General features: G+C 42.6%; 1 protein-coding gene across 2 annotated transcripts; it reads right to left on the bottom strand.

Annotated features, from left to right (window-relative positions):
• Positions 1 to 1,379: 1,379 nt before the first annotated feature.
• On the bottom strand, positions 1,380 to 22,882 carry NRBF2 (nuclear receptor binding factor 2). 2 transcript variants are annotated; one of them, XM_030798665.1, is made up of 4 exons: positions 22,629 to 22,882; positions 10,186 to 10,270; positions 4,224 to 4,264; positions 1,380 to 2,899 (listed from the first exon to the last, which is right to left on the bottom strand). In XM_030798665.1, exons 1-4 carry the CDS (start codon positions 22,656 to 22,658, stop codon positions 2,192 to 2,194), a joined length of 864 nt encoding a protein of 287 aa, XP_030654525.1. In that variant the 5' UTR covers positions 22,659 to 22,882; the 3' UTR covers positions 1,380 to 2,191. The 2 variants fall into 2 exon arrangements, with proteins under 2 accessions (XP_030654525.1, XP_030654526.1); XM_030798666.1 differs by lacking the exon at positions 10,186 to 10,270 and having other exon boundaries at positions 22,629 to 22,853.
• Positions 22,883 to 25,342: the final 2,460 nt, after the last annotated feature.

Raw genomic sequence — 25,342 nt, 5'->3', positions numbered from 1 at the left:
AGTTTTATGAGCAAGGTTAGGCAAGTAAAATGTCCTGAGTCTAGGATATTAAAACACTGAGATATTTAGCAGAACAGAAATTCTAGTCGGCCAAACAGAAAAAATAATAAAAAAACACTGAGATAAATTTTTTTTTTTGAGACAGTCCAGCTCTGTTGCCCAGGATGGAGTGCAGTGGCACAATCTCGGCTCACTGCAATCTCTGCCTCCCAGGTTCAAGTGATTCTCCTGCCTCAGCCTCCTAAGTAGCTGGGACTACAGGCGCCTGCCACCACACTCGGCTAATCTTTGTATTGTTAGTAAGAGACAGGGTTTTTGCCATATTGGTCAGGCTGGTCTCGAACTCCAGACTTCAGGTGATCCACCTGCCTCCGTCTCCCAAAGTGCTGGGATTACAAGCGTGAGCCACTGTGCCCAGCAAATTAATATAACTTTTAAGAGAGTATAGAACTCAAGACAATTTAGCAGGCTAGTTTATTTTTGGTTTCATCTGCAGCAAGATGAGACAGGAAAAAATATGGTTTCTCCATGGTCACTTCTGTTTTTTTTTTTTTTTTTTTTTTGAGACAGAATCTCACTCTGGAGTCCAGGTTGGAATGCAGTGGTGTGATGACAGCTCACTGCAGCCTTCACCTCCCAGGCTCGAGTCATCCTCCCACCTCTGCCTCTGGAGTAACCGCAACTACAGGCGTGCCATCACTGCACCCAGCTAAAGTTTTTTGGGTAGAGACAGGGTCTCACTATGTTGCCCTGGCTGGCCACAAACTCTTGGGCTCAAGCAACCCTCCCACCTCAGCCTCCCGAAGTGTTGGGATTACAGGTATAAATCAGCACGCCTGGCCCTATTTCTACTAGTTTCATCACTGGATTTGTGAGCCTAACCCCACTTCCTCAATCCAATTGTCCTCAGAGAAGGCAATATATTTCTTACTTTTGTAATTCCACACAGCAAATCCAAGCTTTAAACACGCCCAGTAGCTTGCACCCAAATGTTTTGCTTATATTCTCCTCTTCCCCTTCCTTCTCATGGAACATCATCCAGCTTGGTAGAGAGAATCCAAAGCAGCACCTCCCCACACTATGCTCTGACAGGGTGGCAGGTGCCCAAGGGACAGCTGCCTCCAGCCTAGAGCAACCCTGAGCATTTTCCATGTGGTAGTCAGGAAAAAGGTTGGAAACAACACATTTAAACCTCAGGAACTTCTGTACTCTCTGTTACCCTAGTTGTAAGGGAAAATGGACTACAAAACACTGAAAGAAAAAAACAAATCCTTGACACACAAAAGTAATCATCTAACCACATCTGTTCAAATTCAAAGTTTACAACGCAGAGAGAAGCCACTCAGTGCCTTGCTTTTTAACTATCAACCACGTTCAACAAAGGTATAAAACACAATTACTTTATTGATTTCTTACAATCAAATACTGCCAACTAGCATTACTTCCACTCTTGCATCATTAAAGACAAAGGGTATTTCCTCCTTGGTATTTTCAAATGATGCATTATACAATAAACAAAGTTAGAACTTAAAATGCACCCTGATTAATTATGTAAACTGGTAATTTGTTTAAAAAAGCATAATAATTTGGTTCCTTTCTTCATAAAATGGAAATTTAAATATTTCTTCTGATAGTCTTGAGGTTATCATTATGAGTAGTGCAAAGTGTGGCACATACAGTTTCATCTAGAAGGGTGTGTATCTTACACACCTTAAACAAAATGTGCATTAACAAAATCCATACAGTCAATGCATGATAGAAAGCATGTTTCAAATATAAGGCAGCCCCTCCGGCCACCATATTATTTAGGTTTTGCATTATCATTTATGGCATTATAGATTAATTACACATAACTTTTATACATTTTAACCCTGAAGATAAGAAAAATAACTGTTGCTTGAAAGAAATTATTCCAGGTAGCCATTTGGTTTGTATCAGGAGAAACCGAACCTCCATGAGTTTAGCGTCTGCCAAGTCGGAATCATTAGCTCAAGTGAGTGAATGAGATACGTGGCGCATTTCACAGTGACTGTTTCCCAAGTCCTGGCAATGCCTCTGCTCCCACAGTCCACCAGATGAAGCATTTCCGGGATGACCCTTCTATGTGGTTTCCCTTTTCATTTTTTTTTTTTTGCAGGATTAACGATTACTATATTATTTCCTCTTTTCCCCTTTTCTGTGGCCTTCCATTTTAATTATTCATAAATCCTTTCAGAATATCCTCAGAGAGCTCCATAAGAGGAAGTTCTGGAGATGGAAAATCCAAGGGAGGAAGATTGGGGATTGGAATGTCCTTGGCTTTCCCGGTATTTGCTGCGAACTTCTGCCAGGTTGAGGAGGCTGTAGCAGTTTCTGAATGTGGTGGCAAGCTCCATAACTCTGACGTTTCTACAAAATCAGCATCTACATCCAGCTCCTTTTCTATTGGACCTTTTAGAAGTCTGGCCTTTTCAGCCTTTAGTTGTTTATTTTCTTTCCTTAATCTTTCATTCTCAGCCACAAGGAATTCCACATGCCTCTTCAAATCTGCAATTTTGGTTGCCTGCTCCTCTATAATTGTTTTATCATCTTTTGGGGCTTTGCTTCCAATACATGGCTCTGCTGGCTCATTCTTTTGCTGAAGTAAATAAAGTAGTGTGTCTGGATCCCTGTCAAAGATCCCCTGAATCTCAGGCAGGCATTTCTCTGTGGACGGGCTGTACTTCTGAGAAAGGGGACTCTGGCCCTCTGCATCCTCTGCAGAGGGTTTGTGAGATGCCTGAAGATGGGCAGCCACATCCTTGTCTGTGTTCTGCTGGGCTTTCAATCTTTCTTCACGCTGGGCCCTTTTCCATCTCTCTTGGATGAGGAGGAGCTGTTTCATATGACTATCCCTTTGCAATTCCAGTGAAAGATGAGCCTATTACATAGAAGGAAAGATAAAATTGGAAGAATTTTAATATTTTAAGTGTCTTAGTAATGTCCAACATATATTATTCAAAATCCTTTCTGAATAACCCAACAAAACTTACAATTTACTATGTTTGCAAAAATACCATTCAGAAAGTTAGAAGTCCTATTCCCAATCAACACACTAAATTGGATGTTTTCCTCAATGTGCCTGACCCCATGTGTAATGTCATTTGTACTGAACTTAAAATTAGAAATCCTTCCTCTGTAGACGTATTAATTCTACCAACAGCTAAAAAGAAAGTCTTCCTATCAACAGTGTGTTTGGGTAGCTCAATGCATGCCTGTATCATGAGCAGATTCTATACTTTCAAAGGCAGTGAAAGGGATAGAACATAACTTTAAAGTTCCCTTGGTTCAGTTTGAGAAACTAGTGGCTTTCCCTGCCACTGATATACCTCACTGAAATGATCTCTTTAACTGATACTTTCATAACAAACAGTTTTTAAAAAGATATTTTATATATATTTATTTTAGAGACAGAGTCCCTGTTGCTGAGGCTGAAGTGCAATGGCGCAGTCATAGCTCACTGCAGCCTTGAACTCGGGTGTTCAGTGATCCTCCCACCTCAGCCTCCCAAGTAGCTAGAACTACTGGCATGCGCCACCACACCCAGCCAATTTTTTAAATTTTTGTAGAGATGGGGTCTCACTGTGTTGCCAAGGCTGGTCTCGAACTCCTGGGCTCAAGTGATCCCCCTGCCTTGGCCTCCCAAAGTGCTGGGATTACAGGCATGGGCCACCATGCCATCTTATGAATACATGTATCTTGAAACACTTGGCAGAGCCTCCCCAAACACAGAAGACAATTTAAAGCAATTGGTGAAACAAATTTAAAAGTACCTGAACTGCTTAAGAATTCAAGCAGAGACAAGTGGGAGACTGGTCAGATTTAAATTATCTTTGACAAGCAAAGGGTGGTCCAACTGGTTTCCTCTTGGTCAGGCCTGTTTACTGACTGTGAGCTAATGATCAAATAAGAGCTAATGATCAGGAATGGTCCGAAGAGGGCTCTCTAAAAGGTACATCTGGCTGGCAATCTGAGATCTGTGAGTAACCACTAGAAAAAAAGAAGTTTCTGCATTCCATGTCTGGGGCATCACTGCAGTTCATTTAGTTTTAATTTCCATCGTGGAGTGCTCTTCCCTTGCCCATTTTATATATTTTTAACTATAGCATTTTGAGAAGGACACAATGCTTTGCTTTACACACAATTCAAGCCTCTACAAGAAAACCTTTCTAACCCTTGTTGCAAATATTGGGAATATGTCTCACCTGCTCAGACTGTGTCAGCTTCATGGCTTCAGAAAGATATGCTGTTAAAAGAAAAAACAGGCATGTTAATATGTGCCTTCATTTTGTAATTAACAGGTAAAAGGAAGAGTTTTAATAATCCTCATGTGACAAAGATAACTGGTCTGATAATTCTGATACAACTGGGGATTTTTTAAAAAGAATTCTTAACTTCCCCCAACAGGATGTCAGTGGCAATAAAATGAAAATATTCCCTACCCTATTATCTTGAAGGCTTTGTTATTCAAAACTCCTGTAGATTTTTATAATTCAGAAACTGAAGATGGCCTAATCAGAAAAATAGGTTTAGGGAAGATTAAAATCAAACAAGAACCTATCCAAACCCTATTACTCATTATACTCACAAAAATATCATGAGATTATCAATGACTTTTTATCCATCTGAATACCTGTAATCTATCATTTTGGACTCCTACAGAATCACTTTTAATGAACTGTCTCTGAGCAAAGCCATCAGCTTTATGGTTAAAAGCCCTAAGAACTTGTTGACATATTTACTGTGAGGAAGTTACTGAGGACAGTATAATGTCATTTATGAAGACCTTCAATAAACTTCTCTCTGATCTTAGATCCTCGGTGACTATTTGTTTGAATTTTAATAGCCAATGTAAAAATTATCTTTCCTCTTTAGGACGACTGCTAGAAAACTTAAGTTCTTAAAAAAAATGCAAGAACTAATGGTACATTTTGTGAACTATACTACTAGTCCTTTCTCATTTTATCTCTCTATGGATGTCCTTATCTCTGTATCTTTAATTACATTCGATATTTCATTGTACATTCATCTGTAAGACATTTTATAACCTTTCGGGAACAAGGTTAGGTATAAATAAGTTCTGTATTATCAATGAATTGTCCATAATGAATCTCCATTTTTATCTTGCTTGTTATAAACATTTTTGGCATCTCTCATACCTACCTTAAGTTCCTCTTTTGCCTTTTTGCAGATACTACGAGGCATTGCTTTCTGTTCAGTTTTAATCCAAATAACTTAATGATTTGATGTCCTAACTTAAGAGTTCTTGCCTGCTAGGTTCTACCAGTCCTTAAGATACAATTATATCAGGGGTCCCAAACCCCCAGGCTGTACTGGTCTATGTCTTGTTAGGAACTGGGCCACACAGACAGCAGGAAGTGAGCAGCAGGCAAGCCAGTGAAGTTTCATCTGTATTTACAGCCACTCCCCATTGCTTGCATTACCACCTGAGTCCCGCCTCCCATCAGATCAGCAGCGGCATTAGCTTCTCATAGCACAAACCCTACTGTGAACTGCACAAGCAAGGGATCTAGGTTGCGCTCTCCTTATGATAATCTAACACCTGATGATCTGTCACTGTCTCCCATCACCCCTAGATGAGACTGTCTAGCTGCAGGAAAACAAGCTCAGGGCTCCCACTGATTCTACATTATGTTGAGTTGTATAATTATTTATTTCTATTATTACATTGTAAAATATAAAGTGCACAATAAATGTAATGTGCTTGAATCATCCTAAAACCATTTTCCTGACCCCAGGTCTATGGAAAATTGACTTCCACAAAACCGGTCCCTGGCAGCAAAAAGGTTGGGACTGCTGAATTAGATGCTCCCTCTCCAAGAAAAAGGAGAGTTGGGGCCAGGTGCAGTGGCTAGCACTTTGGGAGGCCAAACAGGAGGATTTCCTTGAGCCCCGGAGTTCAAGACTAGACTGGGCAACATAGCGAGACCCTGTATCAATTTAAAAAGAATTTAAAAAAGAAAAAAAAACAGAGTTGGTTATACAGTCTTTGCTCCAGCTATGCTTACCATAATTACATCCTTCCCACAACCCTTTCTTGTCTTTTTTTCCTGTAGTAAGTCTGTACAGCTGCATACTATTTTTTTTCCTTTTGTTCATGTTTAAATCTGTGGAGACGGCCGCATGTGGTGGCTCACACCTGTAATCCTAGCACTTTGGGAGGCTGAGGCTGGTGGATCACCTGAGGTCAGGAGTTCGAGACCAGCCTAGCCAGCATGGTGAAACTCCGTCTCTACTAAAAAAAAAAAATAAAAAAATACAAAAAAAATACAAAAATTAGCTGGGCATGGTGGCAGGCACCTGTAATCCCAGCTACTAGGGAAGCTGAGGCAGGAGAATCGCTTTAACCCATTAGGTGGAGATTGCACTGAGCCGAGACCATGCCATTGCACTCCAGCCTGGGTAATAGAGCGAGACTCCGTTTCGAAAAAAAAGAAAATTTGTGGAGACATTCTATATGCTCTGCTACTGCTCTGATACACTGTAGACACATTTTCTTAGACATCTCTTCCATCTTGCCTGCATATATTTGTCTCCCTGTTTGAATTATAGTTTGCTTTAAATCCATTTTCTTAACAAACGGAATAGTTTTCACAAAACCAAGCTTTAGCCAACTGAAATGCCTCCCTTTGTAGAACCCTGAAATTGTATATGACAAAGGAGGTTACAGAAAGATATCCCCAAAGCACAAAGAATTCAACAAGAATCATACTGTCATTTAAAGTATTCCCCACATTTAAATCTTATAAGTGGGGCATTTTACAGTTATTTTTAAAGAAAAAAAATTATTTTAAATCTGATTCCATTTCATGGATTTCTTCCACAAATCACAATAGAAACAAAAGTATAGCAACACAGAAATTTAGAAAAAGAGTATCTCAAAAACTGCTAACAATCCTGGTTAAACTACTTCCTTTAATTATGACACGAGGCTAAAATTAAAAGTAGATATTAAGCAAATGATACAATAAAGGAACTAAGGAAACCTGAAGAATATCTTAAAATAATAACATCTGGCCAGGCACAGTGGCTCACGCCTGTAATCCCAGCACTTTGGGAGGCCGAGGTGGGCAGATCACTTGGGGTTAGGAGTTAGTTCGAGACCAGCCTGGCCAACATGGTGAAACCCTGTCTCTACCAAAAAATACAAAAATTAGCCAAGTGTGATGGCGCATGCCTGTAGGCCCAGCTACTCGGGAGGCTGAGGCAGAAGAATCACTTGAGCCTGGGAGGCGGAGGTTGCAGTAAGCTGAGATCATGCACTCCACCATGAGCGACAGGGCAAGACTCCGTCTCAAACAAAAACCAAAAACAAAAAATAATAACATCTATTACTCTTCTATCAGGAATCTGTTAAACTGGTCCCAAAGCATACAAGGTGCAGCAATATACTGCCTCTGAATGATAAGGATAGAATCGTTTTCATGTTACCAGTTTCAAAAGGCTTAGGTTAAGATTTGTTTTCAAACAAAATATTCATCAAATCCATCCAAATACTGTGTACTCTGGGGCCTGCTCATCTTCTGAAATGCTCATTTTGAGTTCTAAGCACTGTCAATGGCTATTAACTTATTTCAGGTTTTGTTCTTTTGTTGTGTATGAAAGAAGAGAAATTCACTTAGGGATGTGCTTATCTGGCAAATGAATGCTCACATGCTCAGTTTCATTTAATTCGGCCATTGTCCACTTCAGGAGTAGATCCTACCTTTCCTCAAAAGGAAAGAGACATCAAGCAACTTATTTCAGCACATTTACAATATAAACACTACAAAGAGGCTATAAAGTCCTTAGCTAGGTAATCTCAGGGTAAGTTTTTTAGTCTCAGAATCTCCTCTGATCTTTGACAGCTGGACACCCAGGTCCCCTCTGTTTGCCCTTAAATTCTCTCATTTCAGCCTTTCCTTCCTATTAGTCTTTCTCAGATGTTGATCTTTCCTTGTCACATCTCTAAAACGATTTCCAAATAATAAGTTGCTTCCTTTCAGAATACACCTAATCCATACCTTCCAAGACCAGTTATAAGCCCTAGAGATGCAAGTCAATTTCAAAAAGTGAGCTCATTTCAATCATGTCAATTTTCAACTCCATTCTAAAACACAAGTTGAAACCCCAATCAACTCAACGGGATTTACTAATCACATTAAGTTCTATCTCTATAATGTAAGCTAATGTGATCTAACAGTTTGCCTTATTTTTCTGGAGTGGGGAGTGGTTAACTGAAACCCAACATCAGTTTTAAGTCTTCAAAGACAAGGATCAGGTTACAACTAAAACTTCCTTCTCTTTATATATTCATAACATCCCATAGCTCAGTGCCTAACATATGCTGATTCACTCCACTTAACATATGTTATATATATGTAACCATGACCATTTTGGGTTACATAAGGTATTGTTTCACTAGGGTATCCATATAAAACATGGTTTTCTTAAATAGTTAAACATGGTACATCGTCTTTGTAGTGACTACAGATTTAACAATCTGATTCATAACAAAATATGGTTTAGGAAAGATTTAAAGAGCACTAGTTGACATGTTTAATACTGTACAAAGCCCTCTCACCATAAAAACACCCAAAGATTTATGGGATATCTACAGTATGCTCGGCCCTACAGCAGATACCTCCAGTACACTTCAGTGGCAAAACTATTTCCTTTTTAAAAAAAAAGGGGGGTGGGAGGCTAGGGGAGGGATAGCATTAGGAGAAATACCTAATGTAGATGACAGGTTGATGGGTGCAGCAAACCACCATGGCACGTGTATACCTATGTAACAAACATGCACATTCTGCACATGTACTCCAGAATTAAAAGAAAAAAAAATGGCTGAGAGCAGTGGCTAACGCCTGTAATCCCAGCACTTTGGGAGGCCAAGGCGGGTCAATCACGAGGTCAGGAGTTCAAGACCAGCCTGGCCAACATGGAGAAACCCCGTCTCTACAAAAATACAAGCCGGGTGTGGTGGCACACACCTGTAGTCCCAGCTACTTGGGAGGCTGAGGCAGGAGAACCACTTGAAACCAGGAGGCGGAGATTGCAGTGAGCTGAGACGGTGCCACTGCACTCCAGCCTGGGCAACAGAGCAAGACTCCGTCTCCAAAAAAAACAAAACAAAACAAAAATTTTTAATTTTCTCTGAAAATTACCAACTTCTAGGCAAAAACCACTGTAGCAAGAAGACTTATCCAATCTACTGCTCACCTTGCAGTCTGTATTTCACAAGTAAAATAACAAGGGAAGGGCAGCTTCTGTCAGGAAAGAATATGGCTCTGATCATCATACTGGCCTAGAGGGAAAGGAACATGCCTGCCAGCAGAAGACTTCAGGGTTTGCCCTAAGAAAGGTGACTTGCACTCATTTTGGATGCAGCATGAGTAAAACATCCTTTCTCCAAAGATTTTTAAATTTTTTTATTTTTATTTTTATACTTACCACTACACTAATGAGGACCCAAAGTTTTTTGGTTACTCAGCCAACAGAAACTGGTCTAAGCAAAACAGGCCCCCAAGATCTATTTCTGAATTCAACATATGCTAGGTTGCTTGACTGACTAGGGTAAAATTAGGTCTTTGATAAAAAGCCAACAATTCTAAAATTCATACTGAAATGAAAGCTATCATCGGCATGTTACTATAGGCATGCATGTAGAGATGAGATATTCAGAAGGGAAGCTAAAAAAAGACCACAGGAAAAATCTCCCACATTTTAGGTAACAAAAGTCTTATAGTAAGTTTTGCATTATCAGCATGTTAGAAAACAGAAACTCAGTGAAAATGAATTGGTTGGAATTGAATTACTATTTTTAGAACCTGAAATGGCCAACTATTTGAAACCCAAACTCCTTTTTTATAATAACTAAGATAAAATGGCAGACTTGTTACAATCAGCTCCTGTTTTTAGGGATCTTTGGGCTCAGAAAGCTGTATCCAGGAATTGTTTACCACATTTATGCCATCTTCATGGTTTAGAAAGAAGATTGGATTAGCAGGAGCTGGGAAATCCAACACACTTACTTGAAAAATAATCAAAGCTGATATTCTGATGGGTCAGCAGTATCAGTCTTGCATATGAAAAGCAACACACATTATTACTATTGCGACTTTCTGCTCTTCAGTTTTACACTGAGTACTTAATAAGAATACTCACCTGCAGCCTTTTTGTGACAAGAAATAGCCTCTTCGTATTTGCCTGCAGCTAATAAACGGTCTGCTCGTCTGCTCTGTTGATGAGCCTAGAAGACAAACATCCCTAAGTTCCTCTGGATCATAAAATAAAACATGATTTCTTTTAAAAAGCAACTACCTTTTAAGAAGATAAATAATACTGTTTGTTGCCACATATCAAATCACTATTACAGCTCTATCTGTAGCTGGGGAAATGTAATGGGTAGAGCCTAGAACTGCAGCATCTGAAAGGAACTGGCAACTTCTTTCACTTCTACCATAAGCCCTCTCAAGGTTAACACCAGGCACTTAACTTCTTCAGTGACTCACATTCTTCCACTCTTTGGAGATTAACCAAGAGTTACAATCATAGATTGTTATTCAAAATGTCTATTTTCTTTATTTTTAACAAGCTCCTTTCAAAACAAGAGCTATTTTGTAGATACTTTCACTAATCTGTATAGTCTAAAAACTATAATCAGGAAATCACTCATCATCATGTAGTAAAATCCAAGCTTCTATCATCTCATTCTTTCAACATTAAAGTTACTATTTGTTTTTAAAATAAAAAACTTGGACATTGCACAGTTGATGAATTCATGATACCGACATCTAATATTACAAAGATTGTTTTAAAGATATCTCATCAAAACAACAAAGTCAAAAAAATCAGAAGTTCTAACAGCAAATAATGTAATTGAAGGAAAACTGATTAAATAAGCAGTCACTGGCCTCCTTACACTTTAATAATTTCAAAAGAGCTTTAAGGCCAGGCGCAGTGGCTCACGGCTGTAATCCCAGCACTTTGGGAGGCTGAGGCAGGCGCATCATCTGAGGTCAGGAGTTCAAGACCAGCCTGGCCAACATGGTGAAACCCCATCTCTACTAAAAATACAAAAATTAGCTGGGCGCAGTGGCTCACGCCTGTAATCCCAGCACTTTGGGAGGCCAAGGCAGGCAGATCATGAGGTCAGGAGACTGAGACCATCCTGGCTAACACGGTGAAACCCCGTCTCTACTAAAAATACAAAAAAAATTAGCCGGGCATGGTGGCGGGCACCTGTAGTTCCAGCTACTCAGGAGGCTGAGGCAGGAGAATAGCGTGAATCCCGGAGGCAGAGCTTGCAGTGAGCCGAGATCGCGTCACTGCACTGCAGCCTGGGTGACAGAGCGAGACTGTGTCTCAAAAAAAAAAAAAAAAAAAAAAAAAAGGGAAGATAATTCTGACATACTACAACATGGATGAACTGTGAAGACATCAGACTGAATAAAATAAGCCAATCATAAAAGGACAAATACTATACAAATCGACTTATTGGGTATCTAAAGTAGTCAAATTCATAAAAACAGGAAAGTTGAATGGTGGAACAACTCATCATTGAATGGGGGAGGGGGAAATGGGGAGTAGGTATGCAAACGGCATAGTTTCAGTTTTGCAAGATGAAAAAATTCTGGAGATTTGTTGCACAACCATGCAAATAGCTCATGCCTAAAAATAAAAAAAAAAAAAAAAAAAAAATGCCTATAATCCCAGCACTTTAGGAAGCCAAAGCAGGCAGATCACTTGAGCTCAAGAGTTTGAGACAAGCCTGGGCAATATGGTGAAAACCCATCTCTACAAAAAAACACAACAATTAGCCGGGTGTGGCGCTCGCACCTGTAGTAGTCCCAGCTACTCAGGAGGCTGAGGTAGGACAATCACTTGAGCCTGGGAAATGGAGGCTGCAGTGACCTGTGATCGCACCACTAAACTCCAGCCCGGGCAACGGAATGAGATCTTGTCTCAAAAAAAAAAAAGTCGGGCATGGTGGCTCATGCCTGTGATCCCAGCACTTGCGGAGGCCAAGGCGGGTGGATCACCTGAGGTCAGGAGTTTGAGACCAGTCTGGCTAACATGGTGAAACCCTGTCTCTACAAAAATACAAAAACTAGCCCAGCAGGATGGTGGGTGCCTGTAATCCCAGCTACTCGGGAGGCTGAGGCAAGAGAATCGCTTCAACCCAGGAGGCAAAGGTTGCAGTGAGCCAAGACTGCACCATTACACTTCAGCCTGGGCAACACAGTAAGACTCGGTCCCCCCCAAAAAAACAAATCTGTTCTGTCAGTTATCTGAAAAATGATTTGTCTTGGATGCTTTTTAAAGACATGTCCCTTTGATGCTGCATAAAAATACTTCACAGAATCACGTTTGCAACTGAGATAATAAATATTCTGGGCATGTTTACAAATCATACTCAGTATAAAACACAGGTGAAGACAAAAGTAGAAAACAGCACTTCCAGCAATGGGTTGCTGTTCGCCTTTTCCCCACTTCTATTTTTGTAAGAAAGAAGCAACAATCTTAAAGACAAGATTCATGCCTTTCAATTAGAGGATTTCAGATACTTTTTATTCTTTAAATAGTAATCAAACTTTCCTCTAAGTCTTAACATATGCCTGGGAATAACAATAGCCACAAGAAATGACTGGGTAGACTGGGCGCAGTGGCTCATGCCTGTAATCCCAGCACTTTGGGAGGCTGAGGCAGGCAGATCACTCAAGGCCAGGAGTTCAAGACCAGCCTGGCCAATATGGTGAAACCCCATCTCAACTAAAAGTACAAAAATTAGCCAGGTGTGGTGGCACATGCCTGTAATCCCAGCTACTCAGGTGGCTGAGGCACAAGAATTGCTTGAACCTGGAAGGAGGAGGTTGCAGTGAGCCGAGATCGTGCTACTGTACTCCAGCCTGGGCAACAGAGCAAGACAGCGCCCCCCACAAAAAAAAAAAAAGAAAGAAAGAAAAGAAATGACTGGGGGCTTAAAATAATGGTTGAACTTTAACCTGGAGACTTGGACTGAGCAAAAAATACATTCTGAACACATGAGCATTTTCTAGTACCCACAAATTACACAGATATTTTGGGAAGAGAATGTACATGATAAAGAAAGCTAGCATGTACAAGCAGTTATGATTAACCTAATTTCTCTAATGAACATGTTTTGACACTATTAAAGCAAGTGGTATTAAATCATTAAGCAATAAGGCTCTAGGTTTTAATGAAAATACAAATCACCTGGTTAAAATACTGATTCTAAAAGGCCAGGCGTGGTGGCTCACACCTGTAATCCCAGCACTTTGAGAGGACGAGGCAGGAGAACTGCTTGAACCAGGGAGGCAGAGGTTGCAGTGAGCTGAGATCGTGCCATTGCACTCCAGCCTGGGCAACAAGAGTGAAACTCCATCTCCAAAAAAAAAAAAAAAAAAAAAAAAAGATTCTGATTCAGGAGGTTTGGAGTACGGCTTGAGATTCCACCCAGATAAAGCCAAAGTTGCTGGCTTATTGGATACACTCTAAGAAGCAGGGATGAGATGCTATTTCAGGTTACTTCATTCTAACACCTTTTTTCTATCTGTGTGTGTCACTGATGACTTCAATCACTTTCTTATACTATGGATATTTATGTAGCTCCATAATTAAACTTCAAACTCTGTCTGTGATGACAGAATAAATGCTTAATTGAACACCAAAAAAAAAAAAGTTCTCAGTGAGAGCAGGTCCTCATGGCTCTCCCAGCTCCCTTAAAACATCCCCATGTAGAGTCCAATCTCTAATCAGTCTGCCAATTTAGAAGTTAAATCTCATTATAGTTTCGGATTATTGCTAAGCTCAACAAAAACACACCATCTCCTCTAGGTTATTTGGCACCAGAGCAACCAAATTTCATATTTTAAGTGCAGTTCCTACTACATTCTTATCAGACACACAGCAAACACAGACTCAATAGAGCTCGACTGCCAACGTTCAAATCTCAGTTTGACCACATATGAAACACATGAGCCCGGCTTTCCCAATTATCTGCCTCAGTTTTCTCATCTCTAAAATGAGAGTTATTGTCTGCTTATGTAAATTTGATGGCACCAAAAACAAAAGAGTTTGTGAAAATTAAACTAGCTGAAACATCACAGTGCTTAGAATGGTGCCTGGTACTGGTACATACTCGATATATCCCTCGTTAAGTACTACAAAAGACAATAGAAATGATGGAAGTACCTGCCATCAAGAAGTTGACAATATAGTTGGGTCTAGACTAAATTGCATTTTAAAAAATTTTTCATCTTAATTATTTTTAAGACAGGGTTTTGCTCTGTTGCCCAGGCTGGAGTGGAGTGGTGCAATCATAGCTCACTGCAGCCTCAATGTCCTGGGCTCCAGCAATCCTGCCACCTCAGCCTCCTGAGTAGCTAGAAATACAGTCACATGGCACCACATCCAGCTTTTATTTTTTGTAGAGGTGGGGTCTTGATATCTTGCCCAGGCTGGTCTCAAACTCCTGGGCTCAAGCAATATTCCTCCCTCACTCACCCAAAGTGCTGGAATTATAGGCATGAGCCACCATGCCCAGCTAAATTGCATTTTTTATAAACTGAAGATTTTACAGAAAACCTATCTTGGTGGTGCTTCAAAACAACTTTTGCAGTTTACACATATTAAAACTGGTCTCTCTTTAAATACTGTTCTTGGTAGAATCACAGCCATTAAAAGTAATCGGCTGAGGCCAGGAGTGGAGGCTCACGTCTGTAATCCCAGCACTTTGGGAGGCCGAGGCAGGCAGATCACGAGGTCAGGAGTTTGAGAACAGCCTGGCCAACATAATGAAACCTCGTCTCTACAAAAAATACAAAAATTAGCCGGATATGGTGTCGCCCACCTGTAGTCCCAGCTACTCGGGAGGCTGAGGCAGGAGAATCGCTTGAACCTGGGAGGCAGAGGTTGTGGTGAGCCAAGATTGCGCCACTGCACTCCAGCCTGGGCAACACAGTGAGACTCCATCTCAAAAAAAAAAAAAAAAAAAAAAGTAATAGGCTGGGCACGGTGGTTCATGCCTATAATCCCAGCACTCTGGGAGGCTGAGGTTGGAGGGTTGCTTGAGACCAGCATAGGCAACATAGTGAGACCCCATCTCTACAAAAAATAGAAAAATTAGCTGGGTGTAGTGGTGCGCACCTGTAGTCCCAGGAGGGACTGGTAGGAGGATCAGGAGCTCAGGAGGTTGAGGCTACAGTGAGCTGTGATTACACCACTGTGCTCTAGTCTGTGGGACAGAGAAGATACCGTCTCAAAAAGAAAAGGGTAGTAAGTCCATAAATATGTTTCTCTGGTAATTCAAAATAAATTATGAAATTCACAATAAAACAGTCCCACCTCTGTGTACTTCCTAGGCAATCCATATGATTCTGTGGGACTTCCCACGTTCTTTTTTTTTTTTTTTTTTTTTTTTTTTTGAGACGGAGTCTTGCTCTGTCACCCAGGCTGGAGTGCAGTGGCGCGATCTCGGCTCACTGCAAGCTCCGCCTCCCAGGTTCACGCCATTCTCCTGCCTCAGCCTCTCCAAGTAGCTGGGACTACAGGCGCCCGCCACCATGCCCGGCTAATTTTTTGTATTTTTAGTAGAGATGGGGTTTCACCATGGTCTCGATCTCCTGATCTCATGATCCGCCCGCCTCGGCCTCCCAAAGTGCTGGGATTACAAGCGTGAGCCACCGCGCCCGGCCTTCTTTTTTTTTTTTTTTTTTTTTTTTTTAATTGCTTGATGGGTTACGTTAGATTGAGGTCTACAGCTGTGGTTGCCCATCATTTCTGACAGACAATTCATTTTGTAAACAGCTGACATAAACTTATGGTATTGATAACTATAGTATAGAACTATAAATATATTTTCTCTTCCTTATGATTTCCTTGCTGTTTTTTTTTGAGATGGGGTCTCATTCTGTCACCCAGAGGCTGGAATGTAGTGGCATGGTAACGGCTCACTGCAGCCTCAACCTCCTGGGCTCAAGTGATCCTCCTATCTCAGCCTCTCAAGTAGCTGGAACCACAGACATGTGCCACCATGCTCAGCTAACTTTTTTTTTCTTTTGGTAGAGACTGGTTTTCACTATGTTGCCCAGGCTGGTCTTGAACTCCTGGGCTCAAGCAATCCACCTGCCTCGGCCTCTCAAAGTGCTAGGATTACAGGTGTGAGCTACCATACTGGGCCCACATTCTTGTATTACCTTGTCATCTGGATACCTAAAGAATCCCTTCTTCAGATTTTCAAACTTAAGAGCAGAGAATATGAAGAAAGTCTAATTGATGTGACATTCAGAGGCTAGCCAGGTGGAAATATAGGTCTGCAGAAAGAGGAGTGAAGCAGACAAGCCTGAAAAGGCAAAAAGAGAGGGAGAGTCGGATTAAGTCCGACTGACAGGCTCTATACGTTCATAAACCAAGCTACATTATACCCCTGCCCTTTCTGTACCTTTCTTTGGAGTCCAATAAATTATCTCTTTTGGCTCAAGCTAATTTTAAGTGGGTTTTCATCAACTACAACCAACAAAAATCCTAACTACAACAACTAGGTTACTAAGTGACTGCCATCACTGGCAAGTACCTTTTACCTCCACGTGCTAACTGCTTCAAAAATACATGTTCAATACTACCCTCTTTCCCAAAAGAAAACAGTATTACTTTCGGTAACTTTCTATTTATTTTTTTCTGTGTCCTTGGGGAAAGCTGTTAAGTAAAGATGAAAAGGAACACCAGGCCAGGCATGGTGGCTCACGCCTGTAATCCAGGCACTTTGGTTTGGGAGGCCAAGGTGGGCGGATCACGAGGGCAAGAGTTCGAGACCAGCCTGGCCAACATGGAGAAACCCCATCTATACTAAAAATACAAAAATTAGCCAGGCATGATGGCACGCGCCTGTGGTCCCAGCTACGTGGAAGGCTGAGGCAGGAGAAACACCTGAACCCGGGAGGCGGAGGTTGTGCTGAGCTGAGATTATGCCATTGTACTCCAGCCTGGGCAACAGAGTGATACTCTGTCTCAAAACAAAAAAGAAAAAGAAAAAAAGAAAAATGAACACCATATGAACACAGTAATGAAAAGGCAGCAGAGGAAAATCTAATATATACCCGACCTTATGGTAGGGTCTTCAGTTGAAAGAGAAACCTCACTCACTCCCCCTTTCCCAATCAATGTGCGTCTCCTACAAACAAGTAGCAGTTATCTCAAATCAATAAGCACTGAATTGACTGTCTAACCAATATAATGCAATTACACTTAAGATAAGCGCTCAAGTGTTGGAGAATTCCAGGAAAGCCTTTTTTTTTTTTTTTTTTTTTTTGAGACAGAGTCTCGCTCTGTCGCCCAGGCTGGAGTGCAGTGGTGCGATCTCGGCTCACTGCAAGCTCTGCCTCCTGGGTTCAGGCCATTCTCCTGCCTCAGCCTCCCGAGTAGCTGGGACTACAGGCGCCCGCCACCGCACCCAGCTAATTTTTTGTATTTTTAGTAAGGACAGGGTTTCACTGTGTTAGCCAGGATGGTCTCGATCTCCTGACCTCATGATCCGTCCGCCTCGGCCTCCCAAATTTTTTCTTTGAGACAAGGTCTCACTCAGTCGCTCAGGCTGCAGTGCAGTGGCGTGAGCTTGGCTCACCACAATCTTCACCTCCCGGGTTCAAGCAATTCTCCTGTCTCAGCTTCCCAAGTAGCTGGGATTATAGGCATGTGCCACCACACCTGGCTAATTTTTGTTTTGTTTTGTTTTTTGATATGAAGTTTCACTCTGTCACCCAGGCTGGAGTGCAAGGGCGCAATCTTGGCTCACTGCAACCTCCACCTCCTGGATTCAAGCGATTCTCCTGTTTCGGCCTCCCAAGTAGCTGGGATTACAGGCACCCGCCACCACACCTGGCTAATTTTTGTTTTTAGTACAGACAGGGTTTCACCTTGTTGGCCAGGCTGGTCTCGGTGACCTACCCACCTCAGCCTCCTAAAGCGCTGGGATTACAGGCGTGAGCCACTGTGCCCAGCCCAATCTTGCCTTCATATCCTACTATCACCACTTACCCTGCATTTCAAAGTCTTCATCTTTAAAATAGGGGGAATATCTCATATTTAGCTATTAAGAGGAAAAGATAAAAAATATACATAATGTGCCCGATGCCAATCCTACCACTTAGCAATAATTGCTGGATATCAGTACTCTCTACCTCCTTTTTCCAGAGTGCTTTCATTATGCCTAGCTCAGCTTGTGACAAAGAAATAAATTTTCCTTGGAATTTTTCAGGGCAACAAAGAAGGGGTTCAAATTGCCTCTTTCTACCTTCAAGATTTTAAAGCCAATATAATTAAAATGGGATAGTTATAAGGACTCCAGGTATGCATAAGGTCATTCCTTGGACCATGATATCTGACTACTTTTCTTACAGAAGCTGGAAAGTAAGAGGCTTCATTAACTACCTCATGTGATGTGAGAACTGACCACTCTGGAGGGAAGCTGTTACTCAACATTCTCAGCACTCTTAAGGGCTAAACACATAGAAAACGATTGTGGCCAGGCAGTCACATGGACCCTGCCCTTTGCAGCGGAGGTAAGAAAACATGAGCAATAGTCACATATAAATTAAGATCTGACATCACTTTCCAAATCAGCAGCAAACAAACCAAAGAACTACAAATTATCTCACATGAGTTTTGACATTTGTTACCAGTAGTCACATTGACAAAATGTGTATGGAAAGAAATATCTAAATATGCACTAATTTTATAAGTTATTTTTCCATATTTAAAATTGACAGGCTGGGCACAGTGGCACACGCCTGTAATCCCAACACTTTGGGAGGCTGAGACAGGAAGATTGCTTGAGGCCAGGAGTTCAAGACCAGCTTGGGCAACACAGCAAGACCCCATCTCCACAAAAAGTTTTTGAAAAAATTAGCTGGGCATGGTGGTGCAAACCTGTAGTCCCAGCTACTGTGGAGGGCTCAGGCAGGAGGATCCCTTGAGTGTGGGCAACAGAGTAAGACCCTGTCTCTTAAAGAAAAATTGACCAAAAAACCCTAATGAAACAAACGTATTCAGAGTGCAAAGACTAGCTATTTTTTTCTTCAGTGGAAGTACAATTTTTCTTTTGACAAACTTCAATAACCAGAGAATTAGAATCCATTACCTCTGTGGTACATATTAAAATGAGTATTTCAAACTAGTCTCTTCCAGATCTTAAAAATTCACTGTGAGGAATTTCTAAGGCCCTTACTGCCAAACCTAACATAAAAGAATCAATACCGGAGCAGAGGTAATAAATGCTAACACAGAATCTACAGTTCAATATAGATGAGAACCACATTGAAATGAACATGATGAGTACAATATGGCAGCATTGCTAGAAAGAGGTCTTGATATCAAAATAACTCGTGATTCATAATGTATTTAAGTCACTGACCTAAGTAATTACCTAATTCTCTCAGCTTAGGCTTATTTTTCTGTAAAATTGGAAAACACATCTTACTAAGTTCCGAGGATGCTCTGAGGACACATGACTACAAATCCATGTACTGTGATGAGTCCTTATGCAATGAATTTGGACTACACTATGATGTCATTAGACAAAGCTCATTGCATTAGTAACTCTCTGAGTATAGAAAAAGAGAAAGCTTGTATAATACTAGTGGAATTTTCAAAGACATTCAAATTATAGCATTGAGAACTATCTCTCATCTTGAGTCAACTAGATACCAAGTTAGGTGTTCACTGACATAAAAGAATGTCAGAATTTTCATAGCCGGGCGTGGTGGTGCATGCCTGTAATCCCAGCTACTCAGGAGGCTGAGGCAGAGAACTGCTTGAACCCGTGAGGTGGAGGTTGCAGTGAGCCCAGATCGCACCACTGCACCCTAGCCTGGGTTACAGAGCGAGACTCCGTCTCAAAAAAAAAAAAAAAAAAAAAAAAAAAAAAAAAAAACAAACAAAGAAAACAAAAAAAAAAAAAAACAAACTAGTCCAACTAACAGAGAAAACGACTCAGACGAATCATTCCAGTTGCAAAAAACCCCAGCTTCATAAGATATGCACTGCACTCCAGCTGGGGAAGAGGAGTGATCAAATTTCTGGAGTGCCAGAGGCCTGTAATTGGTACTCATTCAAGTAACTGTCAAGGTCTGTTCTATTGTTACCTTCCAATAAACAACTATGCTGGAAATCAGATCTTTCAAGACTCAAATGGTTTAAGAATTCAAGGTGTTGGCCAGGCACGCCGGCTCACGCCTGTAATCCCAGCACTTTGGGAGGCCAAGGCGGGCGGATCACGAGGTCAGGAGATCGAGACCATCCTGGCCAACACGGTGAAACCCCGTCTCTACTAAAAATACAAAAATTAGCTGGGCGTGGTGGCGCGTGCCTGAAATCCCAGCTACTCAGAAGGCTGAGGCAGAAAAATTGCTTAAACCAGGGAGTCGGAGGTTGCAGTGAGCTGAGATCGCGCCACTGCACTCTAGTCTGGTGACAGAGAGAGATTCCATCTCAAAAAAAAAAAAAAAAGAATTCAAGATGCCAAATTTCTGATACTTGCCCACATAAATTTTATGGCTGAAATACGGAGTTACGCTAGCCTGCTTAAAAAGACAGTCGAAACTCACTCCGTTTTATGGAGGAGAATTTAAATAGTATTGCCACCATTTAATTTTTCCTGAACTGGTAATGATTCTGCAGTTCCATCTGCAACTGTCACCCAGTTTCAGTCTCCTCATAAAACACCACACATTCGTGGGGCAGTTGGCAGGGGTTATGCTGCAGCCAAATAATGTGAAGCTAACTAGAACTGAACCAATGGTCATTTGGCAAGGACACCTGAACTCTGAAGCACTTCGTAAACAGCTGATTATTTCTAGTAATACTCCTGTGAAGTTTCAGTATTGAGCCATCCACTATATTTCATTGCCAACTATATGTCGCCTTAAAAACAAGAAAAGTGAAAGACAGTTCCCTGGTTATTTGAGTCAGAGTCTCGCTCTGTCGCCCAGGTTGGAGTGCAGTGGCACAATCTCGGCCCACTGCAACCTCCAGCTCCCGGGCTCAAGCGATCCTGCCACCTCAGCCTCCCGAGTAGCTGGGACCACAGGCGGGCGCCACCACGCCCGGCTATTTTTGTATTTTTTGTAGAGACCGGTTTTCGCCATGTTGCCCAGGCTGGTCTCGAACTCCTGAGCTCAAGTGATTCGTCCGCCTCGACCTCCCAAAGTGCTGGGAATACAGGCGTGGGCCGCCGCGCCTGGCCAGTTCTCTGGTTTAAAAAAAAACTCGCAAATGTAGTCCAATTCGTCTTAAGTGTAAATAACTCTTACCTGCCACCTGGGGCAAGACCCAACTTAAAACTGGGAGGGGCGCCTCACAATAGTTAACCTGGCACCAGTGATTTGGTCCGAGAATCTTAGGCTTTTAAAGCTCAAGTCCAAACCTTTATTCTACAAATAGATTTTAAATTAAGGGCTTATGGTCTGGTTATAATCGCTAACTCTTACACTGTACTATGTACTTAGTACAGTTCTAAGTGCTTTACACCTATTTACTCCTTTAATCCTCCCAAAAAACCTGAAGCCGAGTGAAGCCAAGTAGTTTGCCCAAGGTAACACAGCTATCAAGTGACGAGGTTAGAATTCAAATCCAAGCAGCATAGCTTCAAAACCTAGAGTCTTAAACCACCAGACTCTACTGCTCTTCTAGGGCTCAGATTTCTAATGTGAGAAACGAATCCTCTATAGTGCTTTTTTTCAATCCCACCATCGCAAATGAATTGCAAACCTGTGACTCAAAAGTTCTTCCTGTGTGCAACCTTAAGTAATCTGACTTTTACATCCAAAATGGGTAACCTCTCTGGGAAACTAAAAGATGCAACGGCCAGTCTGAAAAGAACTCATGCTTCCCGTTGTTAGTGGGGTTCTGTTGGTTTTTTAATTGCAACACCTGAAACGACTTAAAACACAAGTAAACAGGCTATCAGCCGTTTTCCTGAGAACAGCAAACACCGATTACACTTTCATGATGCCTAAATTGATGAATCTGAGCTAAAAACAGGAACGGCTTTTTCCCAGCTGTCTCTAATATATTTGGAAGAAGGGAGACTCAGTTTATGCATGTGAATGTATGTGAGAAATGAGGGGGAAGTGGAGGGTGAGGAGGATATTCATTCCTCCATCTCTCCAAAGCGGGGCGACTTAAGACTCAGACCCTCCTGCTAGAACTTAAAACCAGTATCACACACCATTTCTGCCTTGGCCGGCTTCAGTGCCTCTCCAGGCTGTAGGGAGGTGGCTACGTGGCGCTAGGAGAACTTCCCCCAGCCAGAGAGGAGGTGGCAGCTCCAGCTGGTGGCATCCCCTCTCCCGGGGCCCCGCGACAGGGGGCGCCAGGACTTCCCGGGGATCCCCTAGGAGGGCAAAGTCTGAAGTGGCTAGCCTGGAGCCGCAGTTGGGCCAGGGCCTGCCTAGCACCCCCTCACAGCCTCTGCGACCACTCCTGCCAAACCACCCTGCCAGCCTCAAGGGTTAGCCGACGCGCCGGGGACGGGGCCGGGCTCCTGAGGCAAAGGCACCCAAGACGAACGCTATATTCTGTGGGACACTCACCAGGTTGAGGGGTCCTTCCATTACTTCCATAGACCCCGGGGTAAGCGGCGGCCTTAGGAAGGGGAGTAGTGGCGCCGTGGAACATGGAGGGGACTGCAAGGGAGCGCGACGCAGCCGCGGAGACTGCGGCCCCTCTCTGCGCCCCAAAAGCCAGCGGTAAGCGCCCAGGGAGCAACAACCTCACCACTTCCTTCTCCGGCGCCGCTCCGCGGGACCGCCCCCTGCGCCACCGCCGCGGCCACGCACGGCGCCATGACGTCACACGCGCAAAAGGCTGGTTCAAGGTGGGAGTGAGGACAGGCAGTGGGTGGGGCCCAGGGAAGGCGGGGCACCAGCTGATGTACGCTTGCGAGCGGTCAATCTTTCCTCTCGCGAGAAGCGTTAGTTTAGGTTCTTAAAGTCTACTCTGAAGTCACGTGAGGCGGTACAGCCTTGTTGAAGACTTGAAATGGTCGTCTTTTGCAATTGGCTTCTCACGTTTCCTTTTAGACTGACTTTTCCTTAAATCTGCTAATCGTTACACCGTTACTTGTGGTCCCGTCCACACCTTTATCCTTGTACATGATTCATTTTTTTCAAAAGGCCGATTTGAGCAATTCTAGACCATGCACTGGACTAACCCCCCAGAGGTCAGCACACTCGAATGATTTAGGGCTCTGATACTGATAGGGACAAACTGATAGGGAAATAATTTTGGTCTAGCCAAATGTAATACTGGATTCATTTAACAATTATGTGCCAAATCAAAGCTAGGTTCGTTCTGTCATGGAATTCACTGACAAATAGTTGTGATTTATGCTGGAAAGGGAACACATAGGGAGCTGTGATAGAGTAACCAAGGTGGAGTTGGGTGGTAAAGGAAAGCCTCTCACGGGGTGCGTGATTTTTTTTTTTTTTGAGAAAGGGTCTTGCTGACGCAATCTCCACTCACTGCAATCTCCCTCTGCCCGCCCCCTGCCCCAGGCGATCCTCCCACCTCAGCCTCTTAAGTAGCTAGGAACTACAAGTGCTCAGGCCAGGTTAATTTTTGTATTTTTTGTAGAGATGGGGTTTCGCCATGTTGCCTATGCTGATCTTGAACTCCTAAGCTCAAGTGAGCTCAGTGATCCGCCCTCCTGGACCTCACAAACTGATGGGATTATAGGCATGAGCTACCACACCTGGCTAAGGGCATAATCTTTAAACCTTAAAATGCCAGTTAAACAAAGATCCTTCTCGACAAAGGAAATGTCTTACGCCTCAACTCTAAAGGCGGGGAGGTAGGGTGGGGGAAGCTGCAGCATTTCAGAGAGATGCAAAAGAAGATACCAGAGAGATAGGAAACTTCCAAAACATAGGTGTCCTTGTAGTGCACAATGAAACATGTGAATTTTACTCAAACTGCATTGGGAAATAAGGATATTAAGCTAGAGAATAATCTGCTTTAATTTACAGTTTTGAAAAGATTAATTTCCCTGTAATGTGAAGAATAGATTGTGGAAGGCCTAAGGAAAAAGAACCAAGACAAGCTAGTTGATTGACTAATTATGGGAGCTTAGACTGGAATGGAAGTAGGGAAAATTGGGTCATGCATCCACTCATTACACAGTTTTTGTGTTTCTACCATGTGCCAGAAACTTTGGAAGAGAAGTAGATATATTCAAGATATATTTTTGGGCATCAAGTTGAGAGCAGTTGGTGATGGAATGGCAGTAAAGCATACAGAAAATGGAAGAATCAAATCTCGTATTTAAACAACCAAGTGGCCTGGCGCACTGGCTCACCCCTGTAATCCCAGCACGTTGGGAGGTCGAGGAGAGCAGATCACTTGAGGCCAGGAGTTCGAGACCAGCCTGGCCAACATGATGAAACTTCGTCTCTACTAAAAGCACTAAAACTTAGCCAAGTGTGGTGGCGCGTGCCTGTAATCCTAGCTACTGGGGAGACTGAGGCACGAGAATTGCTTGAACCTGGGAGGCAGAGGTTGCAGTGAGCTGAGACCAATCACACCACTGCATTCCAGCCTGGGTGACACAGAGAGACTCTGTCTCCAAAAATAAAAAAATAAATTAAAAAAGTAAACAACCAAGTGGACAAGATAGTGAGAGACAGGACTAGCTGGATTTCCTAGGCCAACTAAGAATTCCTAAGCCTAGCTGGGGAAGGTGACCATACCCACCTTTAAACACAGGGCTTCTAACTCAGCTCACACCTGACTAATCAGGTAGTAAAGAGGGCTCACTAAAATACAAATTAGGCTAGAAGCAGGAGGTAAAGAAATAGTCAAATCATATATTGCCTGAGAGGACGGGGCAGGGACAATGATCGGGATATAAACCCAGGCATTCGAGCAGGGAGTGGCAACCCCCTTTGGGTCCCCTCCCATTGTATGGGAGCTCTGTTTTCACTCTATTAAATCTTGCAACTGCACACTCTTCTGGTCCATGTTTGTTGTAGCTCGAGCTCAGCTTTCACTCACTGTTCACCACCGCTGTTTGCTGCCATCACAGACCCACCGCTGACTTCCACCCCTCTGGATCCAGCAGGGTGTCCACTGTGCTCCTGATCCAGCAAGGCGCCCATTGCCGCTCCCAATCGGGCTAGACACTCGCCATTGTTCCTGCATGGCTAAGGGCCCAGGGTTCGTCCTAATGGAGCTGAACACTAGTTGCTGGGTTCCACGGTTCTCTTCTGTGACCCACGGCTTCTAATAGAGCTATAACACTCACCGCATG

The sequence above is a fragment of the Nomascus leucogenys genome, chromosome 18, assembly GCF_006542625.1.
Source record: "Nomascus leucogenys isolate Asia chromosome 18, Asia_NLE_v1, whole genome shotgun sequence".
Taxonomy (NCBI): domain Eukaryota; kingdom Metazoa; phylum Chordata; class Mammalia; order Primates; family Hylobatidae; genus Nomascus; species Nomascus leucogenys.
This window is presented reverse-complemented; position numbering and strand designations above follow the sequence as displayed.

Bases quoted from the DNA above. Each gene is read 5' to 3' on its own strand.
- NRBF2 (XM_030798665.1), bottom strand. From the start codon at position 22,658: ATGGAAGTAATGGAAGGACCCCTCAACCTG. The intron at 10,271-22,628 runs GTGAGTGTCCCA...TTTGTCTTCTAG, and splicing joins TGGAAGGACCCCTCAACCTG to GCTCATCAACAGAGCAGACG. The intron at 4,265-10,185 runs GTGAGTATTCTT...TTCTTTTAACAG, and splicing joins TTGTCACAAAAAGGCTGCAG to CATATCTTTCTGAAGCCATG.